Source organism: Psammomys obesus, unplaced genomic scaffold, assembly GCF_907164565.1.
Source record: "Psammomys obesus unplaced genomic scaffold, mPsaObe1.curated_primary_1811, whole genome shotgun sequence".
Taxonomy (NCBI): Eukaryota; Metazoa; Chordata; class Mammalia; order Rodentia; family Muridae; genus Psammomys; species Psammomys obesus.
The window spans coordinates 18,129,689-18,148,925 of NW_026585895.1; the positions used below are offsets into that span (position 1 = coordinate 18,129,689).

A 19,237-nucleotide genomic window follows, 5' to 3' on the forward strand; every position below is an offset into this window, starting at 1 on the left:
TTTTAGAGTCACATTTGTTAAAGAATTTTCTCTCTTTTGTCAACATTAGTCACTTAGTCATTTAGTGTTAAGTGTGTGTGTTTGAAGACTTTCCTCAGATTGCTGGAGGTCTGTGTTCTTATATTTTAGAGAATGAACCATAACTGCTTTGGATATTGGCCACTAAATGTGAACAGCAGCTGGGGTCAGCCACATCAGAACTGACCTTTCTGGGTTTGGGGTACCTACCACTTATGTTCTGTGCACTACCCCCAGTCTAACTCTGCTGAGATATATTAATAGTTTATAGCTGATACCATCACATCCAAACTTACATCACATTTGAACACCTATCCTGTCCCTTTCACAATTTTAAGAGCTTTTAAGTTGTGGTTCTTTAGTCAATTAAGTTTTGCCATGCTACAGAACATATCTGTTGAGCTGAACTGTGCATGCAAAGCTGTGACATTTAAGTGACTCCAACACAAGTTCTCAGTTCTTGGAAAATGATGTGATAAGAAATTTCAATTTCGTATTAGGAGTAAAAGTGAGCAGCCCTTGCACATTAGTGGTTGGTCACGGTAATGATACAACAAATAGTTACGATTTCAAATTACAGTCATTTTGACCTTGCAAGCATAAAGTTGCCTTCCATTTATACTCGGCTGTAATGACTGTAAACTGTCACTGGATTGTAACTATAGCTAAAAGGAGGGGTCAATAATGATCTCCTCTCATTTTTTTGTCTGCTTCCAGGCAATGAATAAGAGGGTCGTGTCCTACAATGCTTCTTAAGTTCCCTGGGTTCTGAATAAACCAAATCCCCTCCAGAAACTGGTGGGAGTTTACTGGCATAAATTTGACGTTTTTCTTTATACAGTTCTGCACTCAAGAAACAATAAAAGAGATGAAGTGGATTAGGCCGATCAGGGCACTTGACTTGCAAATCCACTTGACCAGTATAGCTGGGAATAAAATCTTTAAAACAATAGGGTCTGGAGCTTTGTATTTGACAGTGCATGACTTGGAAACGTGTGCACAGAAGACTCTGATTTTTTAGATATACTACAGAAGCAACACAACAGCTTCAGGTCATGTCATGGTGCCTTGGTGCAGTGACTTAAAGTGTCCTTTTGAAGAGCAGAAACTACTGTAGCAATTGCCTCACATGTGGGCAGTTTTTGCCAAGTAAGTCTACTGATGGGAAGAAAAACCCAGAGGGGTCTCAGCTCCCACTGGGAAAGGAAATCACAGTGAAATTCCTCATTAATACAAGTTGTAACTTTAGCCCAATATTTTCAATCAACTTATTTAAAAAATGTCCTCTGTTTATATTTTTAGATAAAACACAGCTTGTCTGTACTGCAGGGACTAACTATCCAGCACTCATTACTAGCTAACTGCCTAACATCCGTCCCACTCTACCGCTTGGTGTGTAATACAGCTAAAGCATGGGGGATTATATTCGTTATTGCTGAAATAGGTAGCTTGTACCTGTTCTGATTTGTGAGGGATGTCTACTTAGGTATGTGAAAAGTTTGGAATGGAGGCTTTCATGCTTAGAGAGGTGATTATCCTTAGCTGAGTGAGACTTTCTATCCCAGCTGAATAGAGAGAGGAAGAAAGCTCTGTTTTTTTAAGTATCCTTTTGGGAAAAATAAAGCTACAAAAGAGAAACCCAGCCAAAATTAAAAAAAAATGCAGGCTTCAAACCTTGTAGAAGTAAAGCTGGGTGAAATAAACATATCTGAGGATTCAGGAACTGGACCGTCAGTCCCTGCTTCAACTCCACCATTGTCAGGGTTGCCGTTTACCTCCTGGCACTCTGCCCTAAGACTATCCTGAGAGTGCCTCACCAAGTACTTCCAGAGTTTGGAGTGGTCTAGCAAATATGGAACACAGAATTCTTTCATTTGCTTGAATGGAAGAACAATAGCCTTTTGTCGTTTCCTCTTTGAGCCCCTGCTCTTTAGACTGCGTAGGCAGGGGCCAAGGAAACTGGAGGTCAAACACAAAAAATGGTAACACTGCAGATAACTCTGGACATTCTACCATGATCAGAGCAAGTTCCCATCAGATTAGCCCCATCAACCTACCAAAAGGAGAAGGCCACCCCAATTTCTGCTTTCTATACCATGACAAACCCGAAGTGCTTTTAATGTTAGCAATGGTGCTAATTTGGCCTTGAGGAGGCATAGAGAAGGGCAGGCACTGACTCCATAAGCAAGTACACTTTCTCCACTTTGAGTTTAAATAAAAACTGCTTCCTGGAGGACTCTGAAGCATGTTCAAGATTGATCAAAAAAAAAAAAAAAAAAAAGCTTGTTATAAAGAAATAAAATCTGTGAGATATTCAATTGCCCAAGATTAGGAGACTTTAAAAAAATGAGGGTGCAGTTACTACATAGCAGCGTGTATCGACATTTTAAATAGTTATAAAACATATGAAATGATGGAACAATAAAATGTCAAAACTGGAAAAAGGATTCAGCCTAACCATTGCACTGGGGGAAATCACAGCACTTGCTCTACAGATGCTTAAGCTTATAGGAAAGGCTGCTCAAAGTTCCCTCAGGAATCAATGGTGCATGTTTCCTTTCTATCCACGTTCCTCATTAAGTAAGAGAACATGAGGGGGCTGCCTTGGCAATGCATTCTGAACTGTGCCATGAAGTGTCCCAGGCAAGACAAATAGATAAAAATGCTTCAGGAAAGTAAGGCCTAATAAGTACACAAGTACAGGCCTGCCTTCAATCAGCTGGTCACTAAGTGGAAATACCACTACACGTTTCCGCTTTTGTAGAGATTGGTTGATCCCGGATGTAGAACAGACTGGTTGCTGAGGCTGTATTCTCAGCTTTCTCTGTGTCAGGACTGAGTTAGGTCCTCAGAGCAGTGAAAGAACACACCCTCATGTCACTGGAGGAATCCTCCATCTCTACCGTATGAACCTTACAGTGGTTAGCATTTATTATAATAAAAAAAATTATTTTAACGCTCTCTGAGACCCCATCCCACATTTGGTACCACGAAGGGGCACTAAAGTGCATTGTGGTGGAGGGGGTAGAGTTTAAAGGTGCTGTCCAAGCTGATAAACAAGATGACACTGTTTTAAAAAGAAAGGCAATTCCATCTATTTTGGCTGAGGGCGGGCAGTGTATGAGACCCTCACCAGAGGATTGTCCTAACTCTTAACTTTAGAGAAAACGGCATAAGGACCTGCACATTTGACTCATTTATCCCAAATAGCAAAAATAAGCCCATTTCATCCTTAAGAAATTATTTGCAAATCTGCTCAGTCATAATAGTAAAAATGTGGGTGGATTCCAGATGCAATCCTTGTGGGCATGCTCTGTGGTGCTAGCTAACACATCTTCAGCTTCAATGAACATGCTGTTCATTTTCATCAAAGCATGATTTCTAAACTACCATAAATAAAATACACAGGAAACGATTCAATCTGTTTTTCTTACAATAATTACTTTTACATTAAAAAGTCACCATCATCTCCGGATATATCGAAAATTAGGACTCTAAATCGGAATTTTTTTTTGTTTTTGTTTTTTTTTGTTTTTGTTTTTAGTCTTAGTCTTAACAATCTTGCACAGGCCCGATAATCTAAAACTCGGAGCTATGATCTGCATAGCTTGGCAGGTTTCACACAGTTTGACAAGGTAGGCAACTGTGAGATAATGCATTTTTTTTTCTTTTAAATTTAGCATTTTCATTTTCTATCAAAACAGTTCAAAATCGTTTAAAATCCCCAGGGCGACTGTTATTTGTGCCACGCCACAGTTAGGAAGCTAGAAAGGAAGGAAGGGAGGGAGGGAGGGAGGAAATACTGTCTGGGAGATTGATCGCGGTCCATATTTTCTTGGTCTTCCAGGTCAGACAAGGATGAGCCCAGCAAATGCAATATGGCGCCTTAAGTAGAAGACTTAAGCGACTAAACGGGAACCGTCTCCACCACCGGGGACTTGATGCTCTTTTCTGCGAGGCTCAAGGGATTTTCTGCAGGGTGCTCTGGAATGTGGCCATCGCCCTTCAAGGTGGAGACAAAGCCTTCCTGGGAAGGGCCTTTCAAGTATGAGTGAAATTCCACTTGGGGAAGATTGGACCTGTGTTCAGGATATAAGGTGTTACAGGGCACCCCACTCTCGTTTTCAGAAGTGGGGCAGCAAACAATGACGGAAGGGTTGGCAGCTGGGTAGTGGGAGGCCCCGTAGGCCTCGCCTGCTTGTCTGGCATAGTCAACGAACCGCTCTGGGGTCATGGCGTAAGGCACCAGCGAGAGGGCACCGTTTTTGACAGTATCTCTTTCAGCGTAGTTGTCAGAGATCTGGCTAGGAGTTCCAGGGATGTGGCTGTCTATTTGGTAGTACAGAGTTGAAGAGCTAGCGTAAAACGAAGCATTTTTTGTGTGGCCTTCATGGACCGCTGTGCCGTCGGAGTAACAAAGGACAGAAGGAAGCGGGACGACTTCAGTGTGGCCCCCGAGCCCTTCTACAAAGCTGTCTCCCTTCTCGTCCTCGTCGTCTTCCTCCTCCTCTTCCTCTTCCTCCTCCTCTTCCTCTTCTTCCTCATCCGATTCGCTGGGAGCCAGGCTTTGTGTGCTGGAGTCAGTGACTCCGCTGCAGAAGCTGCTTCCGTCCTCCTCCTCTTCCTCCTCCTCTCCTTGGCAGTCCAGTTCGTCCTGCAGGTGCAGCACCGCAGCCTGGGGTTCAGTTTCAATCTCAAAATTGTCTGCGATGGAGTATTCTACGGAGTGAGCGACAGGGCCCATGGAAGCGCTGTGGGTGCTTATCTCACCGTGGCAGCCGTTGAGCGTGGGGATTTGCTGCTCCCGGTTTTTCTCCAGTTCAAGTTTCATTATTGTGTGCAAGAAATGAGTCCGGACACGGATAGGATTAAATTCAATTCTACCTGCTGTGTTACTACAGCCTTCTTTAGTGCAGCCACATGGGAAAGACATACGATCCACCTTGGAAGGAAGAACACAGATTAGCACCGTGGAACTATTACAGACCAAATAAAATCAAGGACTTCCTAACAGCTCCTCGGAATTAAGTAAGGCACTCGAGTTCTACTCATGTCGCAGCCAGTGACAGATAAGTTGCTAGCGAAAACAAGCAGGGGAAGTGAAGACTTACGTTACACCAACAAACTGGTTTTTAAATGCATGTTCAAGAGAGTGGTGGACTGAGGATAATGGAGAATTTAAAATTCGTCACGCCCTCCAGGGCTTTTCCTTCTCTCTTCGCGTTTGATTTTGTTCCCGTTTTTGCATCCCTTCTGTTGCATTCCAACTCACCCCCCTCCTTTTAAGTCACGCGCGCACTGTTCCCTTGGAATCCGACTCTGATCTAGCTTGCATGTTCTTTCCTTTTATGAGGGGACCTTCCCTGCTCCAGGTGTCTGGGATGCCACTACGTAGGGGCATACAATGCTCTACTGCTAACACCTCAGTGCTCTGTCTTCTCAGTGGGCCCTTGCTATGTGGGTGCAGGTCCTCTTGCCCTGCTTCCCACTTGAGAAGAGAAGCCTAACTCACATGGACTTAGCCTGTGCCAATAAATGCAACAGCAGGGAACCTGGAGGCCTGTAAGCTGACCAGCCCAGGCAACTTAGTAAAACCCTTTCTCAAAATAATACATTTTAAGAACATTAGCTCAGTGGGGGAGGGGAGGATAGTGTACTTGTCTATTATGTCTACCGGGAAGCACACTCAAAACACAATAGAAAGAAAGGAGGCAGGAGTGGAGGGTGCCAAATATGCTTTCATCAGTTTCCTGGAAGGGAACTGTCCTCTGCTTTCAGGGGCCCAGGCGACTTTCTCTTTTTAAATGAGCGGAGCTATTTCTGCACACAGTAAGAACAGGTAAACACTGAATTTCTGATGGACGGGACCAGAGAATCACCTTGTCCAGGAATTGGGGAATGGTTGCTTCTCTCTTTAATTAGTTTTACTCTTGAAGCTTTTAAAAGTGTAGTCGCCCAGGTGAGGCTGGTGAAGATATTTCCCACTGTCTTTCATGAGAACTCAAGTTTCAAGTGCTGTTGAATGAGACAGACTTTTCACTGTTACAAAGACATTTCCAAAATTGTAAAAGTCCTCTCCTTACTTCCTCATGTCCCTCAATCCAATGTTGTCTTCATAATCACGCAGATGCCCCTTTCTTGTTAAGGAAACCTTAGCGGCCCCAAATAAGGGCTGCAAATTGTAACTTCATTTTATTTTTCTTCAAAAAAGCGTAGGAGAACACTTTGGGGGACAGGGGGCCTGCAGCCATGTTTCTCAGTACAGTAAAGAGTGAAATCCGTCACAGGCAACAAATAAACAAAGTGGCTGCGACTCAGAAAACCTTGTTTACAAAAAAATGTGTCTAGCTAGATTCCACTGTGAGTTTGACAGCATCTCAAGCTGCTCACCATAGAAATGCCAGAACCCAAAGTGTTTACCCGACATGCCTACTTCAGACAAGGCAAGAATGCAACCCGCTCTCTCGGAGTCTGACTAGGAACTTCTCGAATAGTCTATACCACCGGTGATGGTGATGAGTCGTTACTTTATACCCCATGGATGGACCGAAAAATATGAACTCAAGTGGAATACACAGCGTCCTCTCCCAGACTCCATGTAGAAAAGCTAAACTAAGCGAGTTTAATGACCGAATCTGAGAGGAACTACCTTCAGCGAACTCGGTTGCAGTTTGAGCTGTCATTCACAGTATACACAGCATGAATAAAGCATTTTACGAATGCCCTTGAATCAGGGTTTCTTTCCCCTTGAATCACGTGTCTCTCCCCGCCAGTGTTTTCCTCTTCGGTTAAACAATGCGTGATGCACAACATGGCCGCTTCTCTCTGCGGTGGTATGTGACACCTTTTCTTCAGATGCCCTGAGATCCCGGCCCTTACCTGACACTTGATGCCTGCCAGGCTGCAGGTACATGTTTCTGGATCACAGAACACTCTGCAGTCACAGCCGCAGTCCTCCCGAGACAGGCGGATGGCTCGCAGCTCGTGCTTTTCTTCCACGTCAATCTTCTTCACTCCGGAGGCTCGCAGCAGGGCTCTCCGTTTTTTCGTGGGCAGGGGCTGCAGGAAGAAGTATTCGTCTACCTCTGTGTTGTCTAAATCAATGTCATCATCGGAAATGTCATCCACGGTCAGAGTGCTGGCTTCTTCAGATTCTACCGTGCCATTCTTTGTCATCTAGGGACATAGGAAAGGAAACAAGAATGTCATTTGGGCAGAGTCCAAAATCCCCACTTCAGGATTTCTGAAGAAGAGATGAGCTGTCATGCATGGAGACCGTGCAACCACAGAAGTCAGAGGAAGAAGAAACAACAGTGTCAAAATAACTGGCTTTTTAAATGCCATGGTCACAGCAGATTGTTTAATGCAACTCTTAACCTCCTCAAGTCAGTGACTATAGCCACGACTTCAGCAACCGTAGCATGCACAGACCAAAGGTTTCACAAGCCCAGGCCTGAGAGCTGTCTTTATCTCAGGTCACGGTGACACCTCTGATGTCAGAGGAAATGTGCCCTGGATCAGAGGTGACCGCATCTCAGTAGGAGCCATGACCACCTTACTCAGCAAACATCGTGTCCTTGAAGTAATATGTATGTATGTCTTTCAAGCCTTGGAAAAGCACGCATACGGGACGTAAGGTTGCTCTGTTCTGCTGAGATCACAAACACACTTATTACCCAGAACACTCCAAGAAGGAGGGCTTGATAGACGTAATCAGTCAGGTCAGCATGCTCTCAGTAAGACAAGGACATAGATTAGTGCTGGCAAGGACTCATCAACCTGCAATTGAGGCAATAAACTGGATTCTCAAAGGAGTGCATGCAAACGCCTGTGCAGGCTTTCTGTGTAATGGCTCGCATGGACACTCACTCCTTGCCTGTTTATAGTTCTTTTCTATATTAATCTCGTTCATCAGTAAGCCCTGGATATGCATTTCATCTGTTTTTTTATTATAAAAACACCGATTGTTTCCTTCTTACAAAACATTTAGGAAAAGTTTTCCCTGAACACGAACATGTTCACATATATCTATTTGGTGAGGAGCAGCCCAGCAATAAAGGCAGAAGCCGCATAAGAAATAAGTCAAGGACGTTCTAAATATGGAAAATGTTTTAATTGTTTAATTTATTACCCTCCACATTTCATTAATTATGGCCATTACCATGCCTGGTGATCTTGACAATTCTTCCATTAAATAGTGAAAATACTCTAGAGATCTCAGACATGCTTTCATCTTTATAGAAAGCAGTCCATATTTAGATAGAAATATTTGGTACAGGACAACAACCTTAGATTGTTCAACTCTGAGTGTACTGCAGAGAAACATTAAAATTAGATTTTAGCCTCCCTGTAGAGAAATTTCCATGAAGATTTCTCTCTCTCTCTTTCTCTCTCTCTTTTTCTCGATAATTCCTGGCTTGTCCATGTGAGTCTCAGCAAGATTCTGACTCCAGAACACGCAGATGCTCATTCCGGTACATTCTCCCCACGTCATCTCCATGTTTTAGAATGATATATATTATACATATCACACTATATTTTATTACACATGATATTATAATGCTACTTTGCGCAATTAGATACATTATCACAACAAAGTCTATAGCTTAGATGACCAGAGACAGATTTTGATAAAAGGAGACAGCTGTCATAAAATATACAAAATATAAAAATAAGACAAAGTGAGGCCAGGAGTGGCAGTACAAGCCTGTAATCTAACCCCTCTAAAAACTGAAGGAAAAGGAGTGTGAGTTTGAAGTCAGCCTGGGTAATATTGTGAAAACTTTCTCACCAAAAAGTAATAAAAAGAATTGATATTTTTAGGAAGCATACAAAACCATAGCAAGAGTGTTAGGGCAACATAACCAGTTGGCACCTAACAGTCAAGAAAAAAAAATAAATAATGGTATATCTGACTGATGATTCAGTTTACTCTGAATGTAAACGCCTTTAGACATAAGTTCCAGATCTTGTATAATTTATATTGTTTAGTTATAATGAGTAATTTCATTTCAAGATAAAAGTTTATTTATGAATCAAAATTCCTTCCCGCATAGCTACAAGCCGTTTTCACTCTTGTCAAGAGTGAGATGCTCTTGTGAGGTTTGACCCCCCAGCCCTTCAAGACCACTTTTAATGAAGACTGGGGACAATCGAGTTGAGCTTGGTCAATTGGTCATGTCTCCCAGCATCTGTTTTCTATGTTGCTTCTATTGGTTGTTCCCCCTCCCCCATTTCTACTATGAAGTACCTCACAGAAAGCTCCCTAAAAGAAGAAGGGTTTATTTGGGCTTACTGTTTGAGAAGGCACAGTCCACAATAGCAGGAATAGTGAGACAAGTTTTCATTGCTAAGAACACCAGGAAGCAGAGAGCAGGAAGTTCACATTCTGTGTTCCATAAGGTTATGTCACCTACGTGTAGACTAGGCCATCCTTCCTCACTTAAACTTCTCTGGAAACACTGCCCCAGATAAGTGTCTCCTGGGTAATTCTAAATCCAGACAACATGACAATAGAGATTAGCCATCCTGGTTGCCTTTGAGACATATTCTCTACCATGCCCTTTAACTGTAGTCTGTGTCCATTTTATTTTAAGGCTTAAACCATTCAATTTAATTATTCCTTAAGATCTGAGTGCTATAATTGTTGTTTTTAAATGTGATTTCCTTACTGAGAGCAATACAGGAGGAAGTTAAGAAGCTCCCTCTAACACCTATCTATTTTGCTCTCAAGATCTGGTGCAAAGATCCAGGGGCTGTCCCAGGATCGCCTCTTCTGCTACTGCTGAGACATTTAACTCCATGGCTATCTTCGTTGGTAAGAATATTCAGGTTCTATAAGACTTTTCTCCCATGAGTACTGCCTTCAAATGTTTTATTGATTTAAAGATTCTGTTGGTACCCAGTTACAATGCTGGGACAGTTTAATATGCTCATTTATTGATTGAATGATTTTAATATGGGATGTTAATTTGAAAGTACTTGTTATTGGGTATGCTATTTTAAATAGAAAATAACTTTTAGACATAGCATAGCATATGTTAGAAATAACATAGCATACACAATAACAAGTACTTTCAAATAAACACTTATTTGCGAGGTGGTTTTAAGCCACATAAAGCCTTCCAAATGGGAGAAAGTGTTTGCCAACCCTACATAAGACCGGGCTTTAATGTATAAAGCATTAAAAATTAAGCATTCCAAATTAAAATCATTCAGTCAACAAGTGGGCCTAACAACTGGTCAGTTCTTAAAGGAAGAAATACAAATGGTCAGTAATTACATGGAAAAAAAAATCAACATTCTTAGCAAGAGGAAAATGCAAATTAAACATACATTAATATTCCATTTCGCCCGGGGTCAGAATTTGTATAATTAAGAAAACAAATGATAGCAAACTCCGAGGAAGATGTCTGGAAAAAGAAACACTTATGCTCTGCTGGTGGGAGGGCAAGCAGTGCAGCCACTATGGAAACAAGCATAAAATCTCCTCAACAAACAGCACACAGAGCTCTCATATGATCCAGCAATTCCTTTCTGGTTATAAACCTAAAGAAACCCAAGCCAGTATGCCACAGTGATTGATACTTGTGCACCCATGTATGTTATAGCACTGTTTATGATAGCTAAGTTAGGAAACCAGCCAAAATTGTCTATTGTACATATTCCAATGATTACTTAATTTTGAAAAACAATAGAATTGAATCAGTTGGAGGAAAAGCAGATTCAGAAAAACAATTGTTTTTCTCATATGTTAATCTGAACTAGTAGGGATTTTTAAATATATTGTACGAGAATATCATTGTACATAGATACTGTCATATATGTAACACAGGAAGGAGAAGAGGGACAATATGAGGAAAGAAGGAAACTAAAGAGAGGCCACTGGGAGAAATAAAAAGATGTAACGGGGGAAGAAAGACAAACGTAGCCTCTCTTCTCTTATATGCAGAATCTGTCATCTATTTGTTTGTCTGTCTGACTGTCCATCTGTCCACCCATCCAGTCATCCATATATCATCTATCATGTATCCCTGTCAAGAAAGCAGAAAGACGGGCTTTTAGAATGACTGAAGGAAAGAACAATGATGAGAGGCACGTTAACGAAGTTCAATGATGCATGTATGAAAATGTCATGGTGACCCCCTTGGGGGTGCAGTCTTGCCAGGCCATAGAGGAAGATGATGCAGCCAGCCCTGAGGAGACCTGATAGGCTAGGGTCAAACAGAAGAGGAGGAGGTCATCCCCTATCAATGGACTAGGGAAGGGACGTAGGGGGAGAAGAGGGAGGGGGGTGGGTGGGACTAGGAAGAGATGGAGGGGGCTACAGCCAGGATACAAAGTGAATAAATTGTAAAAAAAAAAAAAAAAAAAAAAGAAAAAAGAAAAAGAAAATATCATAGTGAAACCCAATATATTTACACTACCTAAAAACAGTCATCAAAAAAATTAAAGAAAGAAAAAAGAGAAAAAGAAAAAGAAAGAAAGAAGAAAAGCCAGGCATGGTGGGAAGTAAAAGCAAAAGGGTTGTAAGTGAGAATCAGCCCCAGATATATACAAACAAGTTTCAAAAAAATAAGGCATGGAGATGTACCTTGGTAACAGAGCATTTAGCAAGCAACACACACAGGCACACACACACACACACGAAGGTATAAATACTGTCAAGAATCCTGGCCTTCAGTTCTGTGCTGGTTAGCCTAGAAAAGGAAGAAAGTGGAAGCGGAGACGGAGGAGAAGCGGTAGCGGCAAGTATGATGCAATAATAGCAAGTTGTTGACTGAGGAACCAGAAGCTATTCTGAGCGCTTTGCCCGCATCGGTGCCTCTGCCCTTTCAAAGCCTCCTAAGGTAGGCAGCGAAACGATATCTGTTTGCCTAGTGAGAAAACCGAGGCCCAGGAATGACAAATCACTTGCCCAAGATCACGAAGGTCACTAGGTCATGATCCTAAATAATCTAGCTACACACAGCCTGTACTGGCCACAGCCATGGCAAATGGATATATATCTTACATAATTAATGTTCTCCGGACAGGCATGTGCCACTTAGCGACCAGGTGTGCTGGTGCATGACCTGGTAACGATAGACTAGAATAGACAGACAAGGACTCTAATCATTTTAACTCCACTCAGAATGATTTCCAAGCTAGGTTTAACACACAACACTTGAGAACACACACTGGACACAGTTGTGAAAAAGAAAAGCTGTCAGAGGGAAGATTGCATCTGAATTTGGACTAGCAATTAAACCAACTGTGCAGGCAGAGGGTCCACCCAGTCAGCAACAGGGGTTTCAAAAGTCTGCTCTAGAATAGAACACGGTGCGGTCATTATCCTGGGTGTTATCCAGATGACCGGCCACATGGAATCATTCTCATTCTTGGTCCTTAGGTGGAAATAAACCCCAGTCCTTCAAAATGAAGCTTCTCTCTTTCTCCTACCTTAGCTGATGAGTCACTGATTTGTGATTTGATACCACTGTTTCATTTTTCCTCTATTTCTATACATTCATCTACATCATACTGCCTGGCCTGCAAAATGCAGCCTTGAGCTGCATCACTGGTCAACTCTGGACATGAGACTTTACTCTTGAGCAGCTGTGTAAACTCATTCAGACTCCCTCTGGGCATAAACGCACTATCACGTGCCTTAGAACTATAGAATTCAAGTGTTTCAGTCGTGCGCTTTCGGACACCTTGGTGTTAGTCAGCCGTGTCAGCAGCCCATTTTGCACACCTAGACACACCACAGACACAAGACACAGTAGGTGGAGAGTCAGAGGGCAGTTCTTGGATTCTCTGAGATAATGCAGGATGCCCAAAGAAAAAGTGACATTCAACTTCTTTTTACTTCCATTGTAATTGCTAATTTAATTTGTTTCCCTACAGCTTAGTCTATTTTTTATTACTGATAATTTCATAAATGACCATAATAGGTTCTGAACAAAGCCATCACCATTCTTGGTCCTCCAGTTCCTTCTCTAACTTCTCACTACTTTCCCCTCCCAACTTTATAGACTGCTGTGGCCTTTTTCTTTTAGATGTTCCAAGTCCATTTACGGCTGCATGTAAACGCCCAGATGTAGGGCCACCTACTGGACCGTGGGGGGCCTTGGCTTTATTTTACTTCATCCCAAAGTAGATAATTTCTACTGTCGAGATACGTTTTCTGATCCAGGAAGTATGATATAAAGAAATGCACACAGATTAAAGAAAGATAAAAGGTAACAAAAATAATCATATCAAATACAAGTCAATTATTTACTCATCACTTTTGAGGTAGTCAAGGCAAGAGGAAAAGGTTCACTTTGAAAAACTGACATTTATTTTCATGTTATTTGATTGCTTATGGACCAAGAAATGGACTGGTTCCATGAATTCAATACTCTGGGTAATATGTAGGCTAATGAATGCATCACGTTTTAGCAAGTATAAGGTTAACCTTCTTGGTGCCATTAAGTACAGCAAACAACCAACTCAATGCGAGATGGTTTTGATAAGGAAAAAAAAAACAATGAAAATATGGATGAACTTAAATGTTAAAACAAAACAAAACTGGAAATAAGATCACTTAAACAAAGCCCTTAAATGGTTTGCCGCGTAATAAAATGTTCTGGTCCTTCGTGAATCACTAACATGTAAAGAATAAAGTGGGAATATGTCTGAAAACTTACTCCAATCGGTGATGCATTGCCGTGCATCCCAATAAGAACGCAGCTTCTGAGCGTGACCTGAGCTGTGCATGCTCAGCGTCAGTTATCTTAGTGCATGTGTCAACAGAAACTTTCATTTTACAGTTGGAAAGGCCGGTGCTTGCAAAAAGTAGTTTGTCAAAATCTAGCTGAAAATCTAATGACCGTTGTCACTTAGAATCAAACTCAGAGTTTCTTTGATCCCAGAGTCTTCCCAAATACTCAAGGTAGTTTAGAGAGAAAATCCTTAAGGGTAATGGTAGAAAACATTTACAGGAAAAAACAAAAACAAAACAACAACAACAACAAAAAAAAGCCCAGCAAACAACAAGAACAACAACATATGTCCTTCAATTTAGGTCCTTCAGAAATACAGGCTAAGATTCAGACAAAGAAAACAGAGAATACAAAAAGGATACAGAGTATCGGGAGTCTTAATTCTTGCCCAGGTGAAGGTGGCTTTTCTGATAGGGATGGTATTATGAGGAACTGTCCAAACTGGGAGACCTAATGTTTGAGCCTTGATTTTTCTCAGCTTAGTCATTTATTCTGGGTTGCATCTAATCAACATAGCCTGTTCCCTAGTTCTATCACACTGCATTAGTTTCACTGGCTGATTTCACATATTACTCCTATCATGCTGTGTACACACTGTGAGCAAAAGCCTTTGTTTGTCTTGCTCTCTAGTCTCTTCCTGGCACCTTGGTAATGCTAAGTCTCACATAATTGGCTAATAAATTGGTTTTAATAAATGAATATATTTTCCTAATCACAGTTCCTACAGTGGGTATGAGTCTTTAGAACAGACAGCAGTTCTCTAAGGACTTGGTCTCTAAGGACCTCCAACTATGCTGGGGAAAAGAATGTAATAAACACGACACAGTATAGCAAATGCAATAAGATATACATGCACCTTGGAGAAGCAAAAGGGGGAAGAAAGTAAAGGATTAAGGAAAGGAGAGGTACCAACATATAAAGCATAATTATTTATTTGCTTTTCTGTTTCCATAGGGTTTTAGAAAAAAATATCTTCAAATCCGAAATGGTAGAGCAGGCCTGCCAGGAAGGACTCAAAGATGAGAAGCGACGCAATGGAAGAGCATTCAGCTGCTTCCTTTGAGAATCCCCAGGCCCACACGATTCATGCTTCACAGTAATAAAAAAGCCTAAGTTATGTTTGCTCACTGTAACATCTGTAAGGAGTCGTGGGGAAAGAAATTAAATGATGATCAAAATGGGAATGGATTGTTTTTAAAAAATGCTAATTCTGGAGAACAATATTCTAAAAAAATGATTTAAACAGATGGTCTCAGTAAAGGGGATAAATGAGAGCATTGAATACTAAACTACTGACAGGGTTCGTGGGAGAGAAAACTAACCACTTTTCAAATGAGCTCTCAGCAGAACCTCAATATAGAAAAGCTAAAAGCCAGGTACACAGAAGCCTGGGTCTTCGGCTCTGCTGGCCCCTGGTCCCATAACCCACACATCACAGCTGGAAAGCCCAATGCTGCCGCCTTGAGAATTTGTTGTTCTTGTATAATCCTAAAATCTCATTCTGGAGCTCTGAGAAGGTTCTATCCATATATGCACTCTTTGCATGAAACAGTAGTATTAATGAGTACAATTGAAAATGTTTCTGAAAACAGTGGTCCTACTTCTGTTGTACTGTCAGTGTGTCCAGGAACAAGACTTGTGTTGTTTATAGCCATCACTGGCAGTGGCTCTTACTGATGGGCATTCCTGATGGAGGTCACGGGTGGCATGGGGTGGGTGGGTGGGTATGGGCTGGGGGGTGGGCTGGGGTTGATGCAGGAGCTACTCTCCCATGCTTCCTAAGAACTACTTGCTTTGACTGAATTTCCCAAACTTAGCTCTGCCATGTAAAATAAGTTTGTTTGTTTTTTTAAATCAAAACCCGGTTAAGGACAACAAGACTGCTTGTTAAAAACACAACCAACCTTTACTACTCACTTCACACGGAGCGTTAAAGAGAGTTCTACATCTGGAGACACTAAGACTTTTTGTTTATATCAAGATGAATGTTTGGCTTAAGAGAATTGAGGTTTGCTAGCTTTTCTTTTACGCCTTTGTTCTGCTTCCTAATATGAACCAACTGATCAAGATCCCCACAGCTCTTGCAATCTTCATGGACACCTACAGAAAGAACATGCGTGAGCTGAAAGCAGACAATGCGATACATTCCTGTCCACTGGGCAGATCTGTTATACTAGATCAGGTATCATAAGGTGGGTGCTAGTATACAGGATTGCATGGGGGGAGGGAGATCCAGGGCACCTAGTAGATGCGGTGGGAGGAATTGAGGATGTTTAGCACTACAGAACAGAAATACACAGAAGCTATAAACTATGTCCAGATGCGTGCATGTCTGCAAGCACTGCTTTTAAACACTTGGACTTCAGAAAAATCAATACATTTTGTGTTTCTAATGTAGATTTGGGGGTGAAAGGGTATGAGATATACGGTAGCTGGTTTCTCTGTGGAAGGAGGAGCTTTCAGTTGGAGCTGTATAGACGAAACACACCGTTTTAACAACGTAACCTGCTCTGGGTGACCACAGGTGGGTAATTCCAGCTGCCGTGCACAAGACGTGTATTGAATGAAGGAATTCCTAAGATGACCCGGTTTATAAGGTCTTTGGGAAACTGAAGGAAAAAAAAAAAAAAAAACATTCACAACACTCTGATACTCAGTCAGTTTTATATTATATTTCTTCAATTTATTAGCTATGACCTTCAGTGGCAAATTAAAACTAATTTCACCATTTCAGCCACAGTTTAAGCAACATAATGAGGCCTTCTAAGTCAATAAGTAAGTCGTCGGAAATCATATGAAGTCTTTGGAATCCATATCACCACAAAAGGCCCCAGAAAGGATAATGTTAACAACATAAAAGATATCTTTCTAAAATTCATCCTTCCTTCTGGCTTAGACCACTATTGCCTCTTTCAGTGGCAAATAATAAGGCAGGATGCACCCAGCAGCATGCCAGTAAATGCTAAAGCAACTGACGCTGTGAAAACACAGCGATTGCTTTTGTTTAACAAGTCCTGGGGCTTAAATACTCCCTTCCTAGCTCATTTCGAGATTCCACGGGGAAGGATGAAAACACAATTCATTCTAGCAAGCAACATCACTGGCTACACCCCACATTAAGTTAGGGCAATTTATGCAGTATTTTCCTGAATTTAAAAAGTGATACTTCTTGCGCAGGAAGAATGTAAAGGTTTGATTACATGTGCTTAACTGTTCCCTGTCAACTAAAAATACTGCAATATTTTGAAAGAACATATTCTTAAGTACATTATACACACACAGGGTAGAAACCCACCCTGTCAGTTTCTATCACTTTGGTTAGGTATATTTTCTCTGTACTTGTCAAAATAGGTCTGTGTATATATGCATAAGGCAGAGCAGGTACTTGGCACAGCAAAGTTTTCCATTTGGTGCTGAGCCTTGCCTCTGCTTAAGATGCATTTTTAGAAGCTTTGTTCCTTAGTGTGTCCTAAAGGAATCTCTACAGAGCCTAACACAGGCATTCTGAACAATAATTAGCTTTCAGCAATACCATGACCAACAAGATAAGACAGATCTAAAAATGAACTGCAACATAAGGAATACAATTAAAGCCACATCTATAGGTTGAAACTACGGGTTTGAGAGATAATTCATCCATCTCTCTGGAGTGCCCAATCCCATGCATTTCCAAGGACATCTAAATTCTTTACCTGGATAATTAATCCCAAGACTTTTGAAGAGAAGCAGTGAGCTGGGCTGTAGGCAAAGTGGAAAATTACAAAGTGCAAAGGCAAGTTAGTAAATGACTATAGTATTCATAAATCTGAGATTTTGAGTGGAAAGGATTTACATAATTTTTTTTTTCTAAGATTCATCATTGAAAGCTGGCCACTCTTTTTGCTGTAAGTTTGGAAAGAGAAGTCAGTAACCAAGTACCACCCATAAACACACGATGAAGAAACTGTGAGAAGTGTATAATCCCGGAGAGCAGCCAGGGAGGGTAACAGGAAAAATAAAGAACAGAGCTTTGATCCCGGAAGTAAAGGAAGAATTATTTGGATTGTAGAAACCCTGGCAAGGAGAGGCAGTCACATCTGCAGAAGCTACATTCAATTTCTCAGCACAATGCGGTCGAGTCCTCTAGGATGAACAACGAGTCCTCTAGGGGCAACGAGGACACCGGCCCTCTGTGGAACCTGCGAACAGCTGCCGAATGCATTCCCCAGAAACAAGAAGAGATAGGAATAAAGGCCAATGTAACTGTTCAAGAGTGTGGTGCGCATTATTAAATCTAAGCACTTAATTTGCAAAGGAGCATAGTATTACGATGACTACATTGATTACCGTGAAGAGTGTGACATCTGAATAGGCTTGACAGGGAAAAGAAAACTGTACTGTGTAATTTAGGAACCTAAAGCTACTTATTTCTTCTAGGAACACACATTTTATTCAATTAGTTTTCCCCATTACTTATTTATAGTCAGTGTGTGAAACATCCGTGGTGCCAACAGAAATGATATACTTGAAACCTTCCAATAAAATTGGAATTGTTTTACAACTCTAAGTGTCTGTATCTATATCATTTCTTGATATCTGTATAACTCATAACTCAGGAAATGAATTAACCAAATTAGAGGCAATTTTTAAGTCAAAACCTCAACTTCTATTCTTGATTTATTTCCAAAATGTTTATTAGCAGGAAGCTTCAAGAGGCATGCATAAATAGCTCCTCTATTTGGAACTCAGTGTATTTCCTGGGCAACTCAAAGGCACTGCGTGTGAGGACTTCATCATTGCTGACTACGGATATCGGCTTTTCAAACAAGCAAAGTGAAAGGTCCAGTGGGTTACCGTGCCTCTAACAAGAGGGCTTGGCGAAGGTTCAACGTGTCAGACAGGCTACTCCTGTGTTACTCCACATAGAGTTTACTGACCCTCCATGAAAACCATCTCAGGCAAAACCCATTTGCACTAATTTTCTTTCTCTCTCTCTTTCCCTCCCCAACCCCTGTCTCAACAAGGTTTTACCAATAGCCCCACTCCATTCTGAGCTGAAGATGCTGCTTCTGCCCTGGAGAGCTTTGAGTACAGGTCTATGTCACCGTAACCAGCAGCAAAGTCCATCAATAGCGACCTTTTCTCTCTCTTTGGACTGCACCTCTCTACTGAGCCTTTTCTGTTGCTCCCACCAAAAGTCCGGGAATTGACTTTGCCACATTGCCTTTCCAGAGGGATTTATAGTTAGAAACAAATGCGTTAAAAGATAAATTCTTAGCATCAGTGAAATTTTTGTCACAACTGTCATTTTTTCTTTCTTTCTTTCTCTTTTTTTTTTTTTTGCTAGTTAATTTGAGACTTGAGATAATTAAGCCTTTAGATGGGTATAATTCATGGCATTTTTTTAAATCATGAAAATTAATGCTGCAAGAACTACCCTGAAAACACACAGGCTTTTCCTCTCCTATATTCGGAGTACTGGTCTACTCGGC

General features: G+C 41.3%; 1 protein-coding gene across 4 annotated transcripts in view; it reads right to left on the reverse strand.

Moving 5' to 3' along the window:
* Positions 1 to 2,338: 2,338 nt before the first annotated feature.
* Csrnp3 (cysteine and serine rich nuclear protein 3) overlaps positions 2,339 to 19,237 on the reverse strand; it is a 179,087-nt gene continuing 162,188 nt past the window's right edge. For all 4 annotated transcript variants that reach the window (XM_055600919.1, XM_055600921.1, XM_055600923.1 and 1 more), the window contains 2 exons: positions 6,898 to 7,194; positions 2,339 to 4,960 (listed from right to left, as the gene is read on the reverse strand). In XM_055600919.1, the coding sequence (XP_055456894.1) occupies positions 3,926 to 4,960; positions 6,898 to 7,194 (1,332 nt within the window). In that variant the 3' untranslated portion in view covers positions 2,339 to 3,925. The remainder of the gene's footprint in view (positions 4,961 to 6,897; positions 7,195 to 19,237) is intronic.